This window comes from Haliaeetus leucocephalus, unplaced genomic scaffold (assembly GCF_000737465.1).
Source record: "Haliaeetus leucocephalus isolate CR32 unplaced genomic scaffold, Haliaeetus_leucocephalus-4.0 Scaffold162, whole genome shotgun sequence".
Lineage (NCBI taxonomy): Eukaryota > Metazoa > Chordata > Aves > Accipitriformes > Accipitridae > Haliaeetus > Haliaeetus leucocephalus.
This window is the reverse complement of record NW_010972598.1, coordinates 10666603-10690443: the sequence shown is the minus strand read 5'-3', so window position 1 is coordinate 10690443 and position 23841 is coordinate 10666603. Positions and strand designations below refer to the sequence as shown.

At 39.6% G+C, this 23841-nt stretch overlaps 1 protein-coding gene across 6 annotated transcripts in view; it reads right to left on the bottom strand.

The window, feature by feature from the left end:
* The window catches only part of WHSC1L1 (Wolf-Hirschhorn syndrome candidate 1-like 1), a 51784-nt gene that overhangs the window by 23032 nt on the left and 4911 nt on the right, over positions 1-23841 (bottom strand). For 4 of the 6 annotated variants that reach the window (XM_010562750.1, XM_010562753.1, XM_010562755.1 and 1 more), the window contains exons 3-11: positions 14648-15375; positions 10911-10979; positions 10291-10450; positions 9690-9844; positions 8361-8864; positions 7419-7545; positions 3337-3437; positions 848-893; positions 131-261 (exon numbers count right to left, since the gene is read on the bottom strand). In XM_010562750.1, the coding sequence (XP_010561052.1) occupies positions 131-261; positions 848-893; positions 3337-3437; positions 7419-7545; positions 8361-8864; positions 9690-9844; positions 10291-10450; positions 10911-10979; positions 14648-15331 (1977 nt within the window). In that variant the 5' untranslated portion in view covers positions 15332-15375. Of the gene's footprint in view, positions 1-130; positions 262-847; positions 894-3336; positions 3438-7418; positions 7546-8360; positions 8865-9689; positions 9845-10290; positions 10451-10910; positions 10980-14647; positions 15376-18974; positions 18995-23841 lie in introns of those variants that run through there. The other 2 variants (XM_010562751.1, XM_010562752.1) reach the window with 2 other exon arrangements.

Here is a 23841-nt window from a genome sequence, read left to right as displayed (position 1 = left end):
TTTTAGACAATAAAAGACATGAAATTTGTAGAAAATACAGTGTTCACATACTTAGCAATATGCAACTGAAAAGTCTATTATACTGACAGATTAAACGAAGAAGTGCCTGTACGAAACAATATGCCTTTACCTGTAAATCATTAAGTCCTCTTGAATCAGAGTCAGATGTATCTCTGTAAGCTGAACTAGTCAGTTCTACATCAGTTGAAGCACGACTCCTTTTCTTTAAAGGTTTACAAGAATCTGAAATCTCGCTGGCACCTTAACACAACAATCTAAAATTAGTTTTAATATATGTTCGCAACTTTTTGCTTAAAATTAGTAAAGGAAAAGAAAGATGAGAGACAGCCTGAAACTGTACTTTGTTTGCTAGCCTTAATTTTCAGTCTGCAATTTTGATACCAGTTTAATTCTCCCTGAAAAGCTAATTAACTGAAAACCACCCTAGGAAGACCTTCCGACAAACTTCTAAACATGCTGACATAGTGGAGGAAGCTACTAAATTGTCTATAACAGATGATAAACCCTTAGGAGATTACCTCCTCATCATTCATCTTTAAAATATGGCTAAGCAAAGACTTTTTTTTTTTAAGAAATATCCAGAAGAAGGACTTTTTATTATGTGCTTACAGCACATTAACAAACACTATCTTTCCAACTAGCAATGCGCAAATGAACAACAACCTCCCCCTCAAAAAACCCCCCACAAGAGAAATTAAGATCAGCATCTATCATGTTCATCACCAGAAAGCATTAAGACCTCTGCAGTTGACACAGAACGAAACCCATTGCCGAAGTGTGATGAGCCAGGAAGTTTTAATGAAGTTTATTTTCATATGTAACTCACCTTTCTGCAATCCTGTCTTCACTGCTGTCAGTGGAACCATTTCAACCTGTTTGAATAGGAAAATCCATAGTTAAAACCAGAGGAATTTTTCTCCCTAGTATTAAAAAGAACACATTAAAGTTTAAGTGATTAGCATCTCTGAACTCTGATGTAGTCTGTCATCCCCTTCTTAGCGTGAGCCTTCTTGTCCTGTTGGATTTAATCCTAGCTGCCTATGCTGAATGCCAGGAGACAAGGCAGCCATACGTTCACTAGCAAGGTCCTTTCCAATCACTCCCTTTGGGCATGAAGATGACAGGAAAGCTTTATCCGTGTCCAGCAGGCAGGAGCGGGGATCGTTTTGGCAGCCAACCCTGATGCTTTTGTAAAACCCCACACCTGTGTAAGCACAAGTTCCCCTTAACAGGTATGACACTCGGGTTAGTGAGACACTTAATGCACTGCCATTTAAGGCACTTCCACCAAGCATGCACTCTTGAGCTCCTGGGAACAGACTTTCTCTCTGTATAGAGTGCTGCAAGGCGCCCAGCGATGGCGAGACGGACTTCGCACACAGCGTTGCAGGGCTCTATACAGCTGGAAACTCAATGTCAGTATACACTTAAGCAGACAAGTTTACAACCTTGCAAAAGCGCTTCAAGTTCTCGATCCTATATCAGAAGGATAAGTCTAGAAACTGTTCTGCCAATGTACATGTAACACGTGAGAATTTGGCGACTGTATAATAATTATAGAAGAGAGCTGTTGCCTAAATTCCTGTTTTTAAGCTTAAGAATTACAAGTAATTTCTTTACAATGTGGTTACATATGCATGTAGAAACACATTTAGTAAATATTTAAGGATTATTCTATAATTTTTTTAAAAAATATTTTATTTTGTTGTACAATAGGTAAAAACATACAATAGAAGGATTTGTATAGGATACATTTCGTAATACAAATATAAAATCTAAACAATCACTTTTATTTCTCCACTAGTCACTGTAACAGTAGCATTAACATTTTGTTTTTCCCATTAATTGTACTCGTTCCAGTTATAATTTTATACCAAGTTGTTGCAGACTAATTTGGGAATCAGTTGCAAGAAAACTTGACTTTGGGTAACAAATATTGTTGCATAATTGTAAGAAGTTAGTAAGGTTTTTTTTTTTAATATAACTTAATACATTCAAGGTTATGCGCATTACAGTGCATCTGTGTTTAATTTTTAGTCATATACTTTTCCTGAGAAAAGCACTTTAATGTTCATAGTCTTAGTTAGCTAGATAATATAAGCAAGCAAAGCTAACCGGGATCCATGAAGTTCATATTGTTGGTTCTTATACCTTTGTTAAATTAAGAAACATTTACAAACGTAAAATAACTCATTTGAAAATAGGGAGGCTGCAACACCTCATGACAAGAGGCTTAAGGGACTACATCAGGTATCTTATGCCCAACATTTAAGTTGCTTCAAAGTTTCAGCAAGAAACTTTCTAGAGTTAGAGCATTCGTCTGCTGAACACAGATGTAAATGCTATGGCATCAAAAGAAAAATATGAAAAAAAAAAAGAAAGCAACTGGGTCCACTTTCAATCTCTGAAGTGAAGGAAGTGCAAAACAAAGCATAAAGGGCAAAGAATAAATTAAAATAAAAGAGATAAAAACAAGTTTTCCCCCTTCCCATATAAATCTTTAGCCTGAATGTCCCTTTTTAAAAATTCTCACTGGTAAAAGCTATACTATGAAACATTTTATATAAAATTCTCAGGTTTCAAGTGGAGAGGCCCTCGAAGTGGGAAAATCAACCATGTAAGGAAAAGAACCAACAACTTTGACAAACTTGTTAAAAAGTGTATTCAGTTTTTAATACTAATGTCCATCCACTGAACTTTCCTACTCATTTCCACGCAAAATTTTTTATAATTTTTTTTAAAGCAACAACATTTGTCTGTCTGACATCCAGATTAAAGGAATGCCCTGTACATGTTAGATCTACTTAAGGAAAAAAAAAAAACGTATATCCCAGAAGACCTGTTTTGCTGATGTCTGCCAACATAGAAGTCTGACTATTCATCTTTAAGTTAAATCATTCTTAAAGTCCATTTTCAAAACTGGTCAGATTAATCAGTCTAACTTCATTTGAAAAACAAAACCTCAATACAAACCAGCAGCTAAATCAAGAGCAAAAGGAAGGAACCTGGTGGCAATTCCATCAAATAGAAATTACTGAAACAAAATCATTTTGCTCATAACAGAAATCTCAAAGTAAACATGGCAGGTTCATTAGGAGTCTTGCATCATTGAGTTCCCATTTTCCATAGCCTGACTGATACTGTGAAGATGCCAGTAGCAGAGTCACAGCAATGGTATTGACAAGGGGATTTCATGAAGGATAGTCCAAAACGAAACCCGATGGGGAAAAATGGAGAAAAATAAAAAGGCACCAATATAAGCCACAACATTTATGAATACAATATATTTTAACTCTCTACATGGAGGAAGCCAACCTGCTCCTTTTTGATCTTCTTCTTTGGCACAACTTCAGTGGATTTCTCAGACTCTGAGCGGGTTCGAATCGATCTTCTCTGTTGCTTCTTTTCTACAGAACCTGAAGAAGGAAAAAGGTTTCCATTATATGATTCCTTGTATTTCTGAGGTACAGCAAGATGTTCAACACCAAAACAACAGATAAAGTAACGAAACCAAGACTCTTTCCTCTTTTGAATGTTTTATTTTTAAATTCAGTTCCAAGCTATTTGCCAGCTGGTGCTGTGGTTGCAGACAACACGTTCTGATTCCATAGACAGAGAGATCAGCTTCAGAAAAAAAACACCAGTAACAGAGCAAAACAAAAAGCTGGAATCCAGTTTAGGGCAAACAGATTTTCATAACACATCTCTCAAGCACAGTCTTCACTTTGGTTAATTTTTAACCAAATAGTCCATCTTTGGCATTTATGGGAAGGTATCCACAATCAACTTCTTGAACTAAAACAAGCTAGAAATTTAAGATGCAAAACATAGCTTCCAAGTTTTCACTCAAAACACCAGTTCTGTCCCCCTGCTCTGCAGCGGGATGGCCTTCTATCAGAACTGGCTAACACAAAAGCTTCAAGCAAGAACCACGCTATAACACGTGCCATCAGTATGAAATCTGAACACTCAACTACAGATTTTGAGAGGTGAAGAAAAACCCAACACAAACAGAAGCAGTGATCATGATGTGTTATTATAATTAATGAAAGTAAAAAGCCAAGTTTTTGAAAATATTACCATGGAAAACAAACTCAAATTAATGAAGGTTATTATGACATTTCAAGGGATGAAGTAGGAACTACTGGTTTTTTGACAACTAAGGTTGGCAAAATCAGAAGACCATTCTGTGCTACAGTACCTGTAACAAAGGGCATATCGAGAAACATGTACACAATACTTAACACCATGCGCAACTTCTGAAGCAAAGTACACACTTATTGCTGTACTGACAGAAAACTGGAATTTGAAGATTTACAATTATCTGTTGTGACGCATTATTCTTGTTTTTCAGTTTGGGGTGTTTCACCTAAAGAAGACAGGAATGTAAAATACTTTGTATTCTTCCAAGCAAAAATGCAAACTCTTGGGACCAGAAATTAGCTTACTGTGTCAGATGGACGTACTGTTAGAAGTTGTAAACCTGTGTCTTCTCGTTAGGAGATAAAATATCTAGAGAGATAGGCAGGCTTTAATCAGACACTGAAAGAAAGCCTTTCAAAAGGACTCCAGAAACAAAATGAAAATTCATCTTGATTAATTCGATAGGCGTTTTTATCAAGGTTGCATGGCTCCGGAGTATCTCAGTAACTAAACTTTACAGCTGAGAAAGATGTTGTTTTACAATAACTGTATTTCTGAGGGGAAAAAATTGTTTTTCTTCAAGGGAAAGAAAAGTTTTACAGCATATTAACTAATTAATAACAGCAATGAGTTATTAATAATTCAGAAATTAATAACTCAGCTCAACATCCTTCATGTTAGCACACGTGTAACTTTTGGTTCCAACAAGCTGCATCCTTTGAGAGACACACGCAACTACAACGGATCTCAACACTAAAGCTAGGGGCCATCTTTTGTCACCTTTGTGTTCGGCCAAAATTCTCTGAGCAGCTTAAAGTAAATTTGAGCAAGTGTGACCAAACAGTTCATTTAATCAACAAGGTATTTTCTCCCTGTGCTGCCCCACTGTAGTAAAGGAAATAAGATGCAAGCCCTATATCAGAGGAGAAGCTCCAGAATCAGTACATCTAATAATGGCTGAAAGCAATATTGATCAATGCAACAGGCACTTTTTCCTCTTCCCGCTCTCCAAGGATCCAGTGCATCACCTCCACAATGCTCCTATCCCGTCTTCATGCATATTTTGATCCAGAGTTTCAGGACAGATTTCAGACCAGCAATCTACCTCACTACTGGCCAGGTCAGGTCAGGTTAATCCTGTTTCAGCTGTATGTGGAGACCAGAGGCACTATGAATTCTCATAGCTGTTCTCTTATTATCAGATTTCAAGTTACAGAATTATTTTCCCGGCATTATGGAATTCTGTATATCTAACTGCAGGTAATTAACAAGGACTCCCAGAGTCATTCTGTAAAATACTTTACCGTAAAGGTATTCTGAAGTTCCGGTGACCTTAAATTTGAAAAAAGGACTTCGCAGTTATGTTCCATGAGAGGGGACCAATAACTGTCTGGACTTTGGAAATGGCTTTGAAAGTGACTGTTTGGAGTGTATACTGAAGTAAAGCTCATGCACTCTATAGGGTGTTATCAGGTGGAGTTTTACGTATCCAAAAAACCTAAGAAAATGAAAAAAGAGAGGCTCAGAATTCTCACCCCCCTACGTCTGAAGAGCCATTGTGAAGGTGAAGCCTTTAGTTCCCAGGTGAGAGAAACAAAACAGCGATCACCTCTCCTGCTGCAAGGCAATTAGAAGTAGCAACTGTTTGAAAAAACAGAAGTAGCTACAGCAACTAAAACTGGAAAGAAGAACCACTGTCGACAACAGCAGAGGAAACCCCACTTGCACCAGAATATCCGGAGTACTCAGCCTGTATTGTAAAGTCCCCAAATACAGTCCACAAAACAGTGCATATAAAAATAAGCCTATCTAAAAACTATACAAGTACAGAAACTGAAGTGTGTTTGCAGAGGACAGTGATCTCACGTAAGTTGACCACTGAGGTTTTTTTTGACTTGGGAATCTCAATTTATTTTATGTTTGGAAAGGGAGAAATAACCAAACAGACGGATAGTTGAAGCAGAAGTGACACTTGGCAACGTTATGAGATTTTTTTCTCAAGAAGAAAAGAGCGGGGTTTTTTCAGCATGTGTACTATAATAAGTCTTCCATCTTTTTCTGCTTCCATACCATGAGCATTTGTACATCCTACTGTGACAGAAAATCAAGGTGTTCTGATGCAACCTAAAATTTATTTTTACATACCCAATGTAAAACTAAGTATGTTTGAGACTCTACCAAGAATATGATTACAAGCACAGTAACAAACATGCAATAGTTAATGGGGATTTTACATTGCCTGCACAAAATCTGTGGTTGAAAAACAGAAGTCACTGTAAGGGCTGGAGGAACTTGAAAAGCTCTTGGTTTAGGATGACTCAAAACCGTCTCTTTTCAGGAACCTCCATCCTTTCACCAAAGGGTATCTATCTTCTCTTGAGGATGATGAGAGGACATACTGCAGGGAAATTTCTGCTGGTGGGGAGAAAAGCTCAATCCCTCTGGAAGCATTCCCATTAGCTATTTCTCAAAAATCAAAACATGAAAAAAATGTTTTCCTGTTCCAAGTCTAGAAAGCACTCATCCCGTTTATCTTTCTTCATCTTCTCTACTACTGTACTACAAATTAAACTTCAAATAGCTTGTTCCAGGCTTTCCCTTTTCAGCCTCAACCTCCATTATCTGCTTCAGTGTTTCTTCTCCCTTAGACATGTTAATTCAAAACTTGGTGCTTTATAATGGGGCCCCTAAAATGCCTTCAAGAAGTCAAGCATTATCTCATTTTGCTGATGAAGTTAGTTGAAGCAGTTTAAAAAAATCACTATCCTTTACAAAGGTCATGCAGGAACTCAACAACAAAGTCTAGGAAAGCACCCATCCTGATTCGGAGCTATTCCTTATTGCACTACGCCACTTCCAGATTCTCTTCCTTTGATCCCAGCTGTTGTATTTTACATTTGGTGCCAAAAGCCATTACAATACTCTGCTAACACACATCCACTGTGTTGTCTTCTAAAACAGCTTGCCATCTGCTCTCCACAAGGCATCCATCTTTCTAATATGTTGACTTAGATACTGTAAGTTGCAGACGCTAAAAGTTCAGAGGCCAAACCAGCTAATCCCATCACAAAGACATCCTGTGTTTCTCAAGCATCTGGGCTCATCATGTGTTATATTAGCCATGCTTGTTACAACTCTTATGTAAACAGAAAGATGTTAATAATTTTTAACTAATGAGAAAATGTCGGGTTTGATATTTGAATTTAAATGCTAGATTGCTAAAGTTCAGACAAGGATTCTGCAATTTTGCCTACCTGTTGACCCAGAAGTTGTTTCAGGAGAGGACACATTTTGCACTGCTGCTTTTTCATTTCTCTGATTTGATGAAGAATTAAGTTTCTCTTGTCCTTTGACACTTATTTCTGTTTTGTTACCAACTCCCTTAAAAAGAAAAAAAAGAAAAGATTGTCTTAACCTATTTATGTATGTGTTGTTGCTACCAGGCATATTGATCTACTCCTAATTTTCAGAACAGAAACATTCAACACTCTTCAATGCAACACATACACATGATTATATCTACTACTGAGCTGCTTCCCTGCAGAGCTTTCCATCCCTCTCAATCTCCCCTTACAAACAAGGAAAAAAAAATACTCCAGTGACTTTTCTAAACATTACCTTCTCTATAATGCTTAGGATGAAATAAATACTCTCCAGGTAAAGAGGCAGAAGAAGGAGGCAGAGAAATAGTCCTAAACCTTTTCCTTACACTGACTGCGAGAAGCTGCTGTGCACCTGAAGGAAGCTAGGAGGCAGAACTCATTTTAAAAGTCTGTTATACAAAATGTAGTTATTACTTTTTAGTACATTATTAACAGTTTTGTCATCTCATCTGTTTCCCACAAATCCACTGATTTTAAGATTTACAGAGAATTTCTGGATTATTTCAGCTAGGAAGCTGGAATTAAACAGCTTTAATATTTTGAATGTGTTATGAGCAAAAATGTGACCATCTGTCGGGAGCTCCTCTGCCACCAGTCAAAATGGTTACTGCCAGAGACTTTTGGATGCACTGAAATAAAGAGTTCAGTGCACTATAAGATTCTGTTGTCACATCTGTCCTTTGTTAGATTTAATCTCTCCAATGAAAGGAACATGTATTGTGAAAGCTTGATGGACACAAGTTTAAGCTCCACAGTAAGACAGACTCGGGATAATTTATGAACAAAAGAGGAGTCACTACACAAAGTACATACCTTAGTGGAATAAACAAACTGATCGATGAGTTTTCCATCACCAGCAGCATTCTGAAGGGCAAAAACCTGTTCAATTTTAACAACTGGAGACATGTTACATTTTTGAAGATCCAAGTTGTGCATGGTTATTGAAGCTGGTAAGGATTTTCTAGCTGCAGCTGTTTTCCATGCAATTTTTACAGGAGGTGGCTCCTCTTCTTCCACACTTGACTGCCTCCGTTGGCTTTGTCTTCGCACCTCAGCATTTGAAGGTGACGCCGCTACCACGTTGGCATGTTCTGGTTGGGTGTTCAACGCTGGCTTCGGTCGTCGGTTCTTCTTGGTTTCTGATTTAGAAGCAGCAGTCTTTTTGGCTTTTGACAAAACCTCCTCTGGCTCTTTGTCTATATAAATGAAGGTGTATTGTTCTATCCTTTCTTCCCGAGTCATTTTCAATGCTTTCTCAGCATGGGCAATACCAATATCCCACTGAGCACGCTCCCTTTGCGGCCTTGGTTTGCGAATCTTAAGGAACAAAGACAAGCAGCTAATTACACTGAAGATTTTGCCATGAATAGCACTTAAAATGCAATCCTGAGGTTCTTTAAATCTCTCAGGCAGCAGATTTAAGTTTGCTCTCCATTTACAGTGTATTTTTTGAAAGGTGGACAGTGAATCCTCTGCTCAGAGTACAAGCAGACACTCAAGCTGGATCAGATGACCATCACAACTAAAAGTGTCTCCCCTGAGTTACAACTTCACTAAAGACAAGAACAGGCGGTATTCAAGCCCATAATTCTGTTATGAGACACAGAATTAATACTAATTTATCTACTTTTTAAATCCTCCTTGTTTTTCTATAAACACTCTTTTCCTGCCACATCAATATTTTGATTAGCATAAATAGGGACTGAAGTAGTCCATCTACACAGTACGTAATTCCTGTAAACTAACACTTCCTTTCCAATAAAAAAATGGAAAAGAACATATCCACTAGTATCAGGGGCTGGAAGAGTATCCTTTAAAAACTACATTTTCCAAAGAAGAGGTTAATAGTGAACACACAGGCATTGTTTTCAATATTCTAATACAGATGTAAAATTATCTCAAATGGCCAGGATGACTACCGTCGTGAGGAGGCAACAAAGTAGGTTCAGCTATCAGCCTTTTCACATGAAAGTCTTAAGAGTATGGAAACATTTTCATTATCTTTGTGAAAAAGACTTCTGCCAGGGAAATGCAGACAACCTTTACAGGGTAAAGTACTACAGAGTTTCAGAACTGCCCCACAAGAGTTTCACTTACACAGGCACTGTTGATAACCCTCTACACAATTAGTGTTCATCATACCTTCTGTTTCTCAGAGTGGTTGCTGGCTTGCTTAGCAGCCTCAGCCAATAATTGCTCATACTGTTTGTGTCCTTTGTACTCTCGAACCCGCTTCTCGTGCACCCACGCCCTCTCTGGCTGGTTGCTAAAAAACTGAACATGGTATTCACGGGCACCTGAAAATGCAAAACTCTAGTCAGCAGTTTTATCAACATCGCTTTGCTGGTTTAGTTTATGCTTTCGTCCTCCACATTACTCAATTCCTGCAGATGGAAGTATCTAGCTGAAGTTTAGAAATAAGATGGGCCTAGATATATAACAGTTTAAGATGGGAAGATAAGCATACCTTGCCCACACTGAACACTCACACACTTATCAGTGTCTTCTCATAAATACATTGACTTGAGAAAAGTGGGAGTATCTGTGCACAAGCCTAGTTTGCACAGGCTCATCTGTAGAGGCAATTTAACAGGTACTAGTTTTATACATTTCAGGAATAGTCCTGTTTAGCATACACACAAGCAGAATTCATCCCACAAAGGGAGTTCAAAGATAAGATATTTTTAATAAAGGAAGAACTACAGACACCTGATATACTCTGGAAAAGATCTTCCTCCCTTACCTCTTGTATTAATTTTGGTATGAACATCAAGCTGTGGATCACATGAAACCATGCAAGGCCACCACGGGTATGTTCCCACCTTGGACCAAACCAGATCGCCAACCTGAAACTTGATGTCATGGGTGACTTGTGTTGGAAGAGAAGGCAAGAACTGCTGGACCTACAAAGAAAATGCAAGCTTAAAGCCACAGAAGACAATTTAGTGCACTCAAGAGATGCACACACTATCCATAGGGACTTGTTATTTTTTTCTCAGGTATCCCTGAGGTTTGATAGTCTAACATGAGAGAAACATTTCTTAGAAACATGACAGAAAGGAGTTACATACAGCTATGATTTACACAAGATAGTCACTGACAAACCAAGACACAAAACAGCAAACGCCCCCCACCCCAAAAAAGTCTGTGCTTCATAAGTTGATGAAGAATGTTGCTTTTGGGATAAAATAAAACAATAGATACAGTGCAACAAGAGATGTTTTGATGCAGTAATGATTAATAAGAGTTTCAAAGAAATGGCAACTGCTTTATCTGACAAATTAAAAGAATCCATGTAATACTTAGTCCAAAAGCAGTAACACAATAGAAGTTCAAAAAGTGTTAATTAGTATATGTACTAACCGGGGTTTCCTCCAACACTGTATCTTCTCTTGGTCTTTCTGATAGCAAGCTAAGCCTCTCATTTGGTCTCTAGGAAATGGGTAACAATGAAGAGAAAAAAGGAGAACAAGCACAAACAAGGTAAGGGGACAGTAAAACTAAAAAAAGCTAATAATGAAACCAGGCAGAAAAAATAATTCACAGAGAGAAAGGCAACCATGAACCCAGAAAATATGAATATGATGATCTCCTTAAGCCCCATTCAAAGCACAGTAGCATCACAATCAAAAAATACCTTTTTTCCCTACACTATTTACATTACTGTCACACCTATGTACAACAACGTTCCCCTGTTATAGGCGATAGAAGAACATACACTCAGGGACAGTAAACCCAAATACCTTTCCACCTAAATTAATATACAACTTCAAAGAAACAGAGAAGAATATATGAAGGATATCCATAGTAACATGATGAGTCTCACTATATACCAGTTATTTGCAAAAACTACATTACAAAAATCACATTAAACATACAATATGAAAATTGTAAAATCAATGTTAAATTGCATATATTCGACAAATATATTTGGAGGCTCAACAGTCAACAACATAAAGCCTACGGTGCAATTATAAGCCAGGCTGAGGCATGCACGCAGTCTATTCTGGCAGAGTAGGACAGGAAAAGGTTTTGACAGAAGCGGGATCACCACTGAACAGAAGCTAACACCATCAGTGGAGGGGCCATGATAGGGAGTGCGATGACACAGCAGCTGAGAAGATAAGAGGTGGGCTGTGAACTATCTAATGAGACAAGAGACCAGACATTCACTTTTACTATAGCGGAGAAGTCAGTAGTCAAAGGACTCAAAAAGCAGCAAAAAGAGGAGTCACACACATGCAGTGAGAAACTAATAATACTGTTAATCCAAATTATACCTAGCTGATTTAAAAGGAAGACCCCATGTTAGTCAATACTGCATGCTTCAGCTCAGAGAAACTAGGAAACACACATGTAAACACCACCTAGAACAATTAAGGTCAGTTCTCGCATAGGTCAGTATCTCATTTAGAGCTATCTGTAGAAAACAAACATTTAAGACCATTCATGTTAGTATTTGCTGGGCAGAAGTCATTCCTCCCTGGTGCAGCAGAAAGCACAGCAATGACTCCTGCCTTTCTTTTGCTACAGTGAGTTAGTGGAAACTTCACCTCCGCCAGGAGAGGCAAGCTGATTATACAGATTGCAAAATTCCAGCTCCTCACAGAATACAACTAATGAGCAGAGCAGCTTATTCTTAAAACAAGTATTCAGAGCTTAAAGTTCAACAACGTTTTCATAACATTTTCATTTCAAATCAACCTTTCAAGTATGAACATCCCCGCACAGTCAGTGGGTTTCCACAGAGATTACAGTGTCAGAATGAGGAAACAACTGCAGATCACGGTACTTTCAAATACCCATGCTGAGTATAAAAGTGTAAAACCACCAAAGTTGTACCAGGAGTTTTGTTTGTTCCTATTAAGGTGATCCTACGTTACAGGTCTCATACCATTAATAGTAAAGATGACGAAAGTGTACACGATGAACGTACATGAAGATGAAACTGTGTAGTGGAAAGTCAAATGGTGGGAGGATAAAACTGAGGCTGCACTGGATAATTCATAATGAAAAACACTAGCACAAAATTCTGTTCATGTCAGAGTGATCTGCTGTCTGAAACAAGGGTGAGTAACATGGAAGCTTTTATTGCAACAACACCTTTTGAAAGGGAAATGGAAGCTACAAGGAGGACAAAAGCAAGACCAAGATTTCTGGTGAACGCTGGATGACACATACGACTAGGAACTTGGAATTTGAGAGGAAAGGTTTTAGTTCAATCTGGGAAAGACAGCATGCTGGAAAAGACAGAAGATTATGTTCTCATGACAATCAGGTAACATGAGTCAAACAGAGGGACAGGCACAGGTGAAGCTTCAAGAGCAGAATCAGAGTCCCTGGTAAGAAGGAGGACAAAGTGGTAAAGCAAAACTGACAGCCTGATGTGGGGGTGACGGAAGTCTGGAGAAGAGGCCAGAAAGCCTAGATAAAAGACCGTGCCTGTAGCTGAACTCTGAAAGAACCAAACTCACTGAGGTTTGATTTAAGTGAAACTTGGGGGATAAATGTATGATTACAGCAGCAAAGGACAGGTGGACAAACAATATACGAGCAGCAGAGGCATTCAGCAGAGAGCTGACCGCGAGAACAGACCCCTTTTTCTATCTCTCTATGCAGGTATAATGCCAGCATGAGGGAGATGCCATTCGGGGCATTGCCTTCCCATTATAACTGCCTCCTGGTAGCAGGCTGCCAGCTGGACACGTCGGTTGCTACAGCCACTTGAAAGTGGCTTCAAACGGCATTTGCAAGATCAAGCAAATGACGTACAAATGCAGTCACAGATGGCTCGTGTTTTAATTGGATAGTCCATTTCAAGTTTGGATTACAATGTTTATTAAGATCTTACTGAGTTTCATTAGAGTCAACTATGGTAATCAAATATAGTAGAAGCTCAAAATCTTGATACATCACCAACCTGATCTCTGGAAAAGGTCCACTTACTAGAAGGGAGATATAGCAGTTACAAAACTTGTAAATATTCCTTGTAAGGGTTGTGTATGTGAAATCAGCATGTCTTCCATTAAAAATAACAGCAACAACAACAATACTACTACTACTACAAGCATATGAACCTGCTGTACTAGATCAGAGTCCTGATCCCTACAGGACAGGATCTTCTCCAAAACCTACCAAAAGCAGCAAGTATCAAGGGGTTTCACAGGAACTTACAAGAAACTCAGCTGTATACTGTAACAGCCCAGCCCAGCCTGAGCTGGGCAATTTCTGTCCTGGCCTGATATGGCAACTTCCTCATTCCGGACACTTGCCACCCCTCTTTGCTACCCACTGCCCTCAAACTGGGAAATACAGAAACCAGTGTCACAGAGTTGGCAGGAACAAGCAAGAGAAAGGGAAACAAAAGTAATGAAGTGACTTATAAAACTGAAGAAAAAAGAGTGGCTGAGAGTACCAAAGCCCAGTAATTTGTGTCTCTACTTCCTGGAATCTAAGTTAAAGCACCACTTATAGATACACACCTTGTGTATGTACAACCATACTGCAAAACTTGACAGAAACGGTAATAGTTATCAATACTGAATTTTCCCAAAGTTTGCTGAGTCAACTGGCACTTCTAATTTGCCTGCTGGTTTAGAATACTAATTTCTACTGGCTTCTACATATGCTACATAGCTCTTGGGTTTTGTACATCACAATATTTAGAATTTCTTTCAAAAATTAATTAAAAGCTGCAGTGCTGAATATTCCAAGCAACCTGACTTTCCACTGAATAACCCAGCGTTATTTTGAGAGGCAATTTTAGGAATGGGTATGCTTGTATGCTTTTGGCCAAAAGCTCCATCTTCAACACTGTCCAAAGTGTAGCAAACTCTGAACACGCTAAGACACTGAGTAATATTTAAAAATATCATATAACCTTTTCTAACATTTATTTTTCACATGCAGTCTTTTAACCAAAACTGTGTTGTCCTAGAAATACAGTTCCTAGCAACCTAATATTGAGCATCTGACAAGTAAATAAAGCCTCATGACTTTAAGTATGTATACAACTAGAAGTAAGGAAAAACACTGCTGAAGACACATACTCCATCAACAATATCAGGTATACAGATGGCTGAAACTATTATTCCACTTACATTTTGCTCCTCTGGTTCTAATTTTGGAATTTTGTGCGACTTGCGCTCTTCCGATCGGGAAGAGTCATGCTTGCTACTTTTTTTCCTTTTCTCTTTTCTCCCTTCATGTTTTGCCTTAGCATACTCACTCGCTTGTACTTCATTTAAAAGGTCCCCACACAGAGAGGACTCAAACAATTCCCTGCCGTTCTGGATAGTTTTGGTTATTTTTAATTTGATCTCTGGTGAGCCAGTCTTCTTTGGAATCACCGTTTGTGAAACTGATGGTGGTGGTGGAGGTGGTGGCTGTGGAGGGGAAGGTTTTTCCAGAACTTCGTGCGGCCTTGCGTTAGAGTTTTCCATTTGGTAATACTCTGGGGGACTAAAGTTTCTGACGGTACCAAAACCATTGGCTGAACCATTGGGATATTGACTGTACGTCTGGTATTTGGCTTGAGGTTCGTACATATTGATTGTTGGTGGGTAGCCATTAGTGATGGGTGGAAGGTCCTCTGTCGTGGGTGTAGGGTACTGAAAGCCTTGCTGTAGGGCAGTTTCGTATGGCGTTTGTCCACCATCTTCAGCAATGTCACTGCTGGCATCAAAGGCATCCTCTTGGCGGATGTTGGCTGAGTCAATGAGTTGAGGTGGTTGCTGAATTGTGTTTCCCATGATCCCTTGCATGAAAGAGAAAGAGAAATCCATTGTTCTGCTCCAGCATCCTTAGCTTTCCCTTTTTCTCATAGGGCCTAAAGGCAGGGGAAGGGAAATAACAAGTCAGTGTAAATCAAAAGATAATAATTAAGCAAATTAAATTGTTGAGAAAAAAATAAAGAGATCTAAAGACCAATTTCGCCCTCTCCATTCAGTAGCCACCCTCTCCTGGATTTAGAGAGGACTGGTATTACTGCATCTTTAAAAATGGCTATTTATACATTTCTGCAGAACAGCCTTTTTGGCTGACCACTTTCTTCTTTTCCAAGACATTTAAAGAAAAGTTATAAGCACCTACAAGTGCTTTAAAACTATGAGGCCAAGCGTTATGAAGTCAGAATAATGGTGCCAAAATTCCAACCACTCTCTACAACCCTCCTAGTCTGGTGTTAGGAAGCTTTATTCTAACACAAAGCAGTAAGACAGCAGACTTTGACCCTCAAGCATACAGAAGATACCAAGTTCTCTTGACACCATAGTCACTACAAACTGAACAAGCCAGAAAAACCACAGAAAGACCACTCGAACAAGAGAGAAACCTCTTCTCTTCCTCCCCACCTCCTTGCCAAAACTCGAGACAGATGAGCAGCCCTTAGGCCAGCAGGAAACCTAAGCCACGGGCTTTTCTGAACAATGGCACAATTAAAGCAAATAGGCCATTCCACCTCAGCTGCTGGGAAAACCAGCTCATAGCATATGACAGCCTCAGATGGAGTTTCTCAACCTGTTCCCTCACCAGAAAAGCAGAGTAGAGGTTGCACTCCTTGGCTCTCAGCAGCTGAGGAGGGTTATTCTCCTGACTCCCCAACTCCCAGCCTTGTTTTAATATTAAACACTTGAGGGCTTAAACACTACATGGTTCTGAGGGAGAGAAAAAAAGCCTCGGCATCAAAAGATCTCCAAAACCTGAGGTTATTCACAGAACTAGATTACAGCTGAGAAAGCTGTCGTGCAGTTTCAATTTTCCATTGCATATTAAAACACCAAAATCAGACTAAATCAAAGTTAGATTTCCAAAACTCAACTACTGTCTCAGAGAAGGCTTTTGCATTCACCTAAATAATCTCAATGTTCAATACGAAGAAATATAAAGTGACCTAAACTTCAGGTAAGAAATACAAGTTTGCTTCCAAGCAAGGTCAATTTAGCCCTTCCAAAGTAAACATAGCCCTGTATTGTTTATTCTGCCTTTGTGTAGGCATAAAGGAGGGTTACTGTGCCCTTTTGGTCAGCATTTGAAACGACATTAACACATCCCACAGATACTTCTCATAACAAGAATCTACATATAACCCTGCCCACATTAAATTCTCACCCTCCCAATGCAATTCATCTCAATACCTTATCTAATAGTTTTCAAAACACTAAGAACACTTCCCTCCCTGAGACTGCAAACAGAAATTGAAGTAATAACAGCAACAAGTAAGAACTTGACCAGAATTTTGCTGGATGTTTTGTGGACTTCGTACTCGGATTATATTGATGGTTGTATTCAGTGCAATCAACTAGGGGCACATTTGTCACAGTAATTAAGCGACTTAGGAAAACTTAATAGCACAATGCCATGCAGCAAAATTCACTAATTGCAGTAACTTTTAAATCTTGTGGCTGTAAAACCGTCCCTTTTCTCCAGCAGCTCTCTGCACATCAGCCACAAAACCAACACAAAAATGTTACTGTCAAGGGGACAGCATGTTTGAGGGACAGCATATGGAGCAAACAGGATTGCATATCAAGGTCAAAAACACAAAACCACCACCCATTCTAGGAAGAGGAAGTGGGACTGTTTGTAGTATTTATCAATTAATTGTTACTTTACATCTGCCAAACTGAAGAGCAAACAACAGATTTCTCACACTAGTAAGAAATGGTACCCTAGGCTGCTTTTATTTGTTACTAAACCCAGGTTCAATCTTTTTTTGATTCTGAATATTTAAAAAAAACCCAAAAAACAAAAAACCCCGACTTATCTTGAGAAGCTGCAACAGTGCTTCAGTCATCCTGGCACATCCATTGCTGGATGGACAGAGTCAAAGCAGAAACAGTTTAAGAAATTTTAGAATTATTCGACTTCCCAGTTTTTTATTGTTGCTGTTTTCTTTTAATAGCAATTAAATCACTTTCTTTTACCCAAGTACTCTGAAAGTAAGACCATCCATTTAGTTTAGTAGAACTAAACACCAGAATGTTAAATAAGGATTCTGTTAAAGTACATCACACCAGGACCCAAACTTTGGGGTGGCCACCATGAACTATAAAAAGCAAAAATCAACTTGCAGAAATCAAAACTTTATAAAACAAAAAACTATACAGCATTCTGTGCTTTGTTAAGAATAACTTTGCTAATGTCATATGGTATTTGAATAATTATGCTTTATGTTTTCCTGCTTGTAAATCTGATTAAGAGTGGAAACTTTTTAAGTTTTGGGTCCTGCTGGAGGTTGCTAATCTGATGCAGTAAAATAATTTAAATGCTTTTCATTTCTCTCTTCAGAGGGAAGAGAAACGTGATAATTAGTTTAAAAGACTTTTTTTCCCCCAGGTGCAGGTTCTTTGGCCTTACTTATAATGTCAAATATCAAGGCAGAACACTCATTTCACTAAATAGTACAGTTCCTCTAACGATCAAGTATCTCATGGTGTAAGAGCAAAAAAACCCTCACTGCTGCTACCAGAACAATTAATCCTCATCCAGTCAACACCATCAGATTTAGAGCCTCCACAGACCCTCGTTTTCAAATCAGCAATGGATATTTACATTCAGGAGACTGCCTTGAAACTGTACATCTGTATAACCACCTTCTAGTCATACAACTCACCAAGTACAGACTGATAACTTGTGCCCCAACTGTTGTATCAGGGAGAAAAAAACCCTCTCTCTCCTACTACTGTGACCTGTGGGTTACACGACTTGGTCTTGTAAACCAGTTCATTCCTCTGGCAGCTGTTTAATGGCACGTCACTGTGGACAACGTTATAGAAATTCTGATTCGTTGCCCTGCTGGTATTTTGAATTCACTTAAATCTTCCTTAAAGACTTCTCTAAAATTGAGCCACAACACCAGGTGAGGCTGCATTCAGAACACCAGAAAGCTGTACATACAATCCACAGCCAAGTACTTCAGTTTTAGAAGCACTGAAATTGTACAACAGCCTAAGCAAAAGATTTCTGCCCTAAAAAGCATTACTCTGCACCATTTCTTTGAAATAAGAACAGACCTTTTTCTATTACACTGGCGACTTTCAGTCTTTTCTTAAAAGAGCTCCCACACTTCAAAAAGTTGGGATACTACCTAAACTATTTTGTGCAGCATTTCACTGGGACACCAAGGTTTATTTATTCTCTGGGATGTTACAAGTGTACATCTGGCCAATTACAACGTACTAGTATTAGGCTACTCATATTCACCCATTCTAATTCCATCTATAAACATTCAAAAGTTGATGATCTACAGACTGCCGAGTGATTTAATAAAGACTGTTTATGAGCCTCAGCCCTAACAGGAAGAACTCCCTGTCACAAGGCTAGAGCACTAAGCCATGACAACACTACAGGCTTCTCGTCACGGTCACGTCCATCTGGGTCTACAGCAAGATGCAATACTTGATCAACGTAGCCAGCAAAAGTCCTTACCCGTATGCAGACAAAGAACGCTCTTGCCAGGACAGCTTATTTTTCTCAGAAGGGCTGAAATAAGGTATAGCAGCAAAAATGCAGTTTTGCTAGTGTTGAGAAGCAGAAGTTCTCTGCTGATACCTTGGTACAACTATCCCACTGAAGTGGTATTAACGAGATCCAGACACAGTATTAACAGAATTCAAAAGCTGCACGACAGTGTCTGGTCCCTCTTATCTCCTCCACATACAGCCCTCCAGGTCAAAGTCTGCCCATGCTGTATCAGTCCCCAGCTGTGACAGTTCCTAAAGCTGTCAATGCACTCGCTTCCAGAGGCATTAATTGAAGAGGGTGGGTCATCAGTGTGCTTCATTTTGTTACGTGACAAAAGTTGTGGATTAACGAACTTCAAAACACTCTACCTACAATGGATTTAGGAGTTACCAGTAAAAGAAAATAGGGGTTTTTCTTGGTGTGTTTTTTTTTTTTTTTTTTTTTTTAAAATAATTCTTTTCTGAAGCTGACCTGTGTAAAATAGTTCTTGATGCCAGCCTATGCTTCATAGCCAGGACAATTTGTACACCTGACTCGTTATCTTCCTATAGAGGCTGTAGAAGCAAGGATTATTGCTTCACTGAATTGCTATTCTCAACAGTCTTAAAACACTCCCACAGAGCTGACATCATCGAGAACTTCTTCCTTCAGAGTCTTTTGCTGTCATCATGGTTATCACACCCAGATTTTCCCACCCCTCTTCCTTTCCAAAACTCTGCATCAGTTCGTTCATTTCTCAGTTGCTACCCAGTGAGACAGCATTGGGGCTGCGTTACAGTGAAAGGATAGCCCCCGGAGCCACTGAAATAATAGAACAAAACGATGAATCCTGAACACGTAGGAATATCAACATTTAAACCTAAGGAAGGATTACTTTGTAAAAGTCACTTTCAAGCTCTAATGCAAAGAATACCGCACTGTTGTTGAAATATCAACAACAGGCTCAAGACAGCTGTACTTATCCTTCCTCAGCAGAGGAACACTACATAAAACCACAAGTGAATGTGATTTTCAGTGATACGCGTTGATCTTGCAGAAAAGTATATCAGAATAAATTCTTCGCACTACAACAGCGATCACTTCGTTAAATTACAGTATCAGCCTCCTGCAAGCTGTAGAATTTAGTTTCCAAATATGACCCATAACAGATACTGCACCGATATGACCTTGGAACTCAACCAACAGATAAAGAAACAATTTATTTCAAGGTTTATAGGAAATGGATACTGTATAGCAGCTGGGTAACAACTCGGAATCAACCATACCTTCAAAACTCAACTGAATTTCCTAATGAGAGAAAAAGGAGTTTGCTCTCTAAAACTGGGTAGCCAGCATTCTGTACTTGTCCTTTCCCACAGCTGTAGGATCTTCTGGCCAAGCAGGAAAACAGTTCACAGACACTGCAACTCTACACATGGATGCTGCTTGAGCAAATATTTTCACGTTGCCCATGGGAAAGTCACAATTCAAAGTATCAGAGGAATAAGTAAATGAAATAAAAAATATAAGCAGTACGAGATAAGGTAGGTCAACCTAGCAGAGCTCTTATAGTGCTCTTTCTTAAATTAACACCAAGTTTGTTTCACTTCCTATCCTGAGCTTCTTAGCTTGACTGAGCCTAACTTGAAAAAAATCAGTTACACCTTCAACAGTGAGTGCCCAGTCATGGGAAGTTTCAAAAAGATTAGCAAACCTCTGGGTTCACATTTTTCACTAACAATTGCACTTATCTAAAGCCATTTTTAGCACAAGTATTTCACAACCTCACTCTCAGAAAACAAGGTACTTGCAAAGTTCTCAAATATTGCTTTCATGCTGCAGTAGACTAAATAATAACTGATCTCTCAGATTATCAAACAATTCTGAACAATGCTGACCCCACTTGATGGAAGCTTTTCTTCCTCCCAAAGAGGGAGTTTTGTAGGTTTGCACAAAATACAGCAACACAGTAGGACTTACCTATAAAATATGCAAACACGCATCTATCCACTGTATTATTGCTCAATCGGGAAGAGCTCAAAAAAAGCGAGAAAAGATCCAGTAACTATGCAATGCGTAAGAGAAATTTCCTAAATGTCAGAAGCACCCTCCACTATTCATCACTGAACAGGAGCCCAAGGTAAAAAATCCCAAGCATGAGGAGGGAGGACTGTCTCCAAAGCCTGCTGGATGCAGAACTCAGAGAAACTGGCCGTACCTAGCCAGAGGCAGCCAGAAGCTGGTGCAGAACAACAGTGCTTTCCCTGAACGACCGAGAGCCACGGGGTTCTGCGTGCTTTCTGCCCACTGCTACCAGCTGACGAACCCCGCTCGGACCAGCACAGACGCCTGTGAATTTGAGGCTGGCTATCGCCACAGTGCTGAGCTGCCACAACGTCTACTGATAACAAGTCTAGCATGTACATATTTTAAACCAAGTTTCCACAGAACCTTTTTGAATTAATGTCACCCTTTTCTATTGACAACCACCACGTGGGTAGCCCTGCCTAAAGCAGCTGGGTTAGCACTTGGTTAGAGGCAAGGCATTTTACATAGATGGAAAGTATCTGCTGTGAGAACAGAAACTGTCCTACTGGCTCACTGACTGAGTTGAAAAAGCAGTAATTTGAGTCAGCCTTATGTGTTCAGTGAACAGTGCCACTGCCTCATCACCCTGAGCTGGACTTTCTACCAACAGTCCTGAAAGCAGAAGTTCTAGGCCATATTTGTGCACAACCAACCACTCAGCTCCTATCCACATAGACCTAAATCAGAGAGATTCAAGGATCTGTTCATAACCTACCACCCCTTCATTACCTGAGTCACCACACATACGTTTACTGCCATTTTCCATGCTGTTTCATTCCAGTGTATGCCTGTATCTAACCTGTGCTGGTAGCGCTCATCTCAAACGTCTAATCCACACAGAAACTATTCTCAATAGATGTTCACTGCTACACATGTTTTACAAACAGGCAGCTGTTTGGCTGGAACAGGCTAGGTTGATTGGGTTTTTTTAAGTGATGCAATTGACTGCTGTCATGTTTCCATTAGTCCCCTCAAAACTTGAAGACTGTTCAGCTGGAACCACATGAAATGTACAACTTGGCTTTTGCTGAATTTCAGCATACACACCTGCCACCAAACTCCTCACCAGAATTGAACATTACCCATGCTTTTTCTACAGTCATGTCAAAAATCACCTGGAGCGCCGCCTTTATCAACTATAACAGCATCCTGTGGTGTTCAAATGATATGAACTGTAGACAGAAATAAAATAATTACTGATTCCTGCATTCAGTATTTGCAGTCTGCTTTGTCCCACTTTGTTCTGGATGTCCTTAAGAAATCATGCGTGGAAAGTTTTATTTACATATGTTAAGACAATGCCAAGTTTTTCAACAGCATGTAGATTCATTAGCAGAAAAACTGTAGCCTGTGGATTTCTACTGACTTAGCTGGACTGAGCAGTCTCTTCTGGCAGACACTGATGGTGAATCAGAGGCCTCTTGACAAACTTTAAATCATGTGGTAAGGCTGACTACTTCCCTGTATACCTTTTTAAAGGTGGTTTGTTTGTGTTTTGGTTTTTTTTAAGTGCCAGAAGAAATAGTCATGTCTGTAATATGGTTTTGATAAGGCCACTTTTAACAAGCTTCCCATGGTGACATGGAAAGAAACAACTCGGACAGCAGCCAAGAAAATGCTATGCATTAAAAAGAAAAAAAAAAAAAGGAGAAAAAGGGTTTGTCTTGAAAATGAGCTTAGAATACTCATTTGTCTTTAGAACCTCGGGATTCAAATAGGAAACGTCAAGGAAAATCTTTTGTTCTTCAGGGAAAGTCATGGATTGATATTCACGTAAAACCAGAAATCAGACCTTTGGCAATACCAAATATTGTAAGAGTTGTGACATGCTTTCACGTATCAAAACCAGCGCAATAACTGCAGCGTATCTCATGTGAATCACTTCAAACTCAGGCAAACTTGCCGAACTGAAAAATGCAAAACACAGTTGTATTAAAACAAAACATACAGTCTTTGATCATCATCCTCTACTCTTACTCTGTACTTCATAAAGCACATGCTCACTTTTTGGAGCAAAATCTTTTCAAGCAGTTCATTAAAGTTTTGTTTTGTTTTGTTTTGTTTTAAATCTAACTGCCAAAACATTCTCTGGGCATCTCTACAATAAGCCATTGGAACACCTAAACAGTCACCAAAACAGGCTACCATTTTTTCTGCAGCTATGATTACAGACTACTTTATGTAGTCTTTTAGGTTGGTTACCTTATATAGAACTGTTATCAGTAAGATATTTTTTTAACAACAAATTGAAAATCTTAAACCTGTATTAAAAAAGCCGAGTGTATTGACAATCAAGAGAAAGCAGAGTGAGACACAGAACAACGTAGAATACAATGCAACAGTACCGCAAAAAATAAAAATTCCCAGAAACGACAAATCCTTCACTTACACGCAGTTCTTAAGAGCACGCAATGAAAACCTTTTTATCCGAGAAGTTGACAAGTACGCGGTTCGGTCACAAAGAGGGCTTTGCACCGTTTCGGAAGAGCGCGGTGCAGGCTCTAACCCCAAGTTTCTCCCCACCAGAAGGTCTGGGGCTCGCCGAGACGGGCTCCCCCCGCCGGACCCCTCCAAAACCCGGCCGCTCGCCCCCGTTACCTGCCGCGGAACCGCCCGCCGGCCGGAGCGGGGAATAAGGAGCGCTGGGGGGCCGTCGCCTGCCCGAAACCCAGCCGGGTGGGACAAGCGAGCAGGTCCCGCTCCGCGGCACGGAGCCCTGCCCGCCCCGGCCCTCTGCGGCCCGGCTCCGCGCCTCCCGGGGACG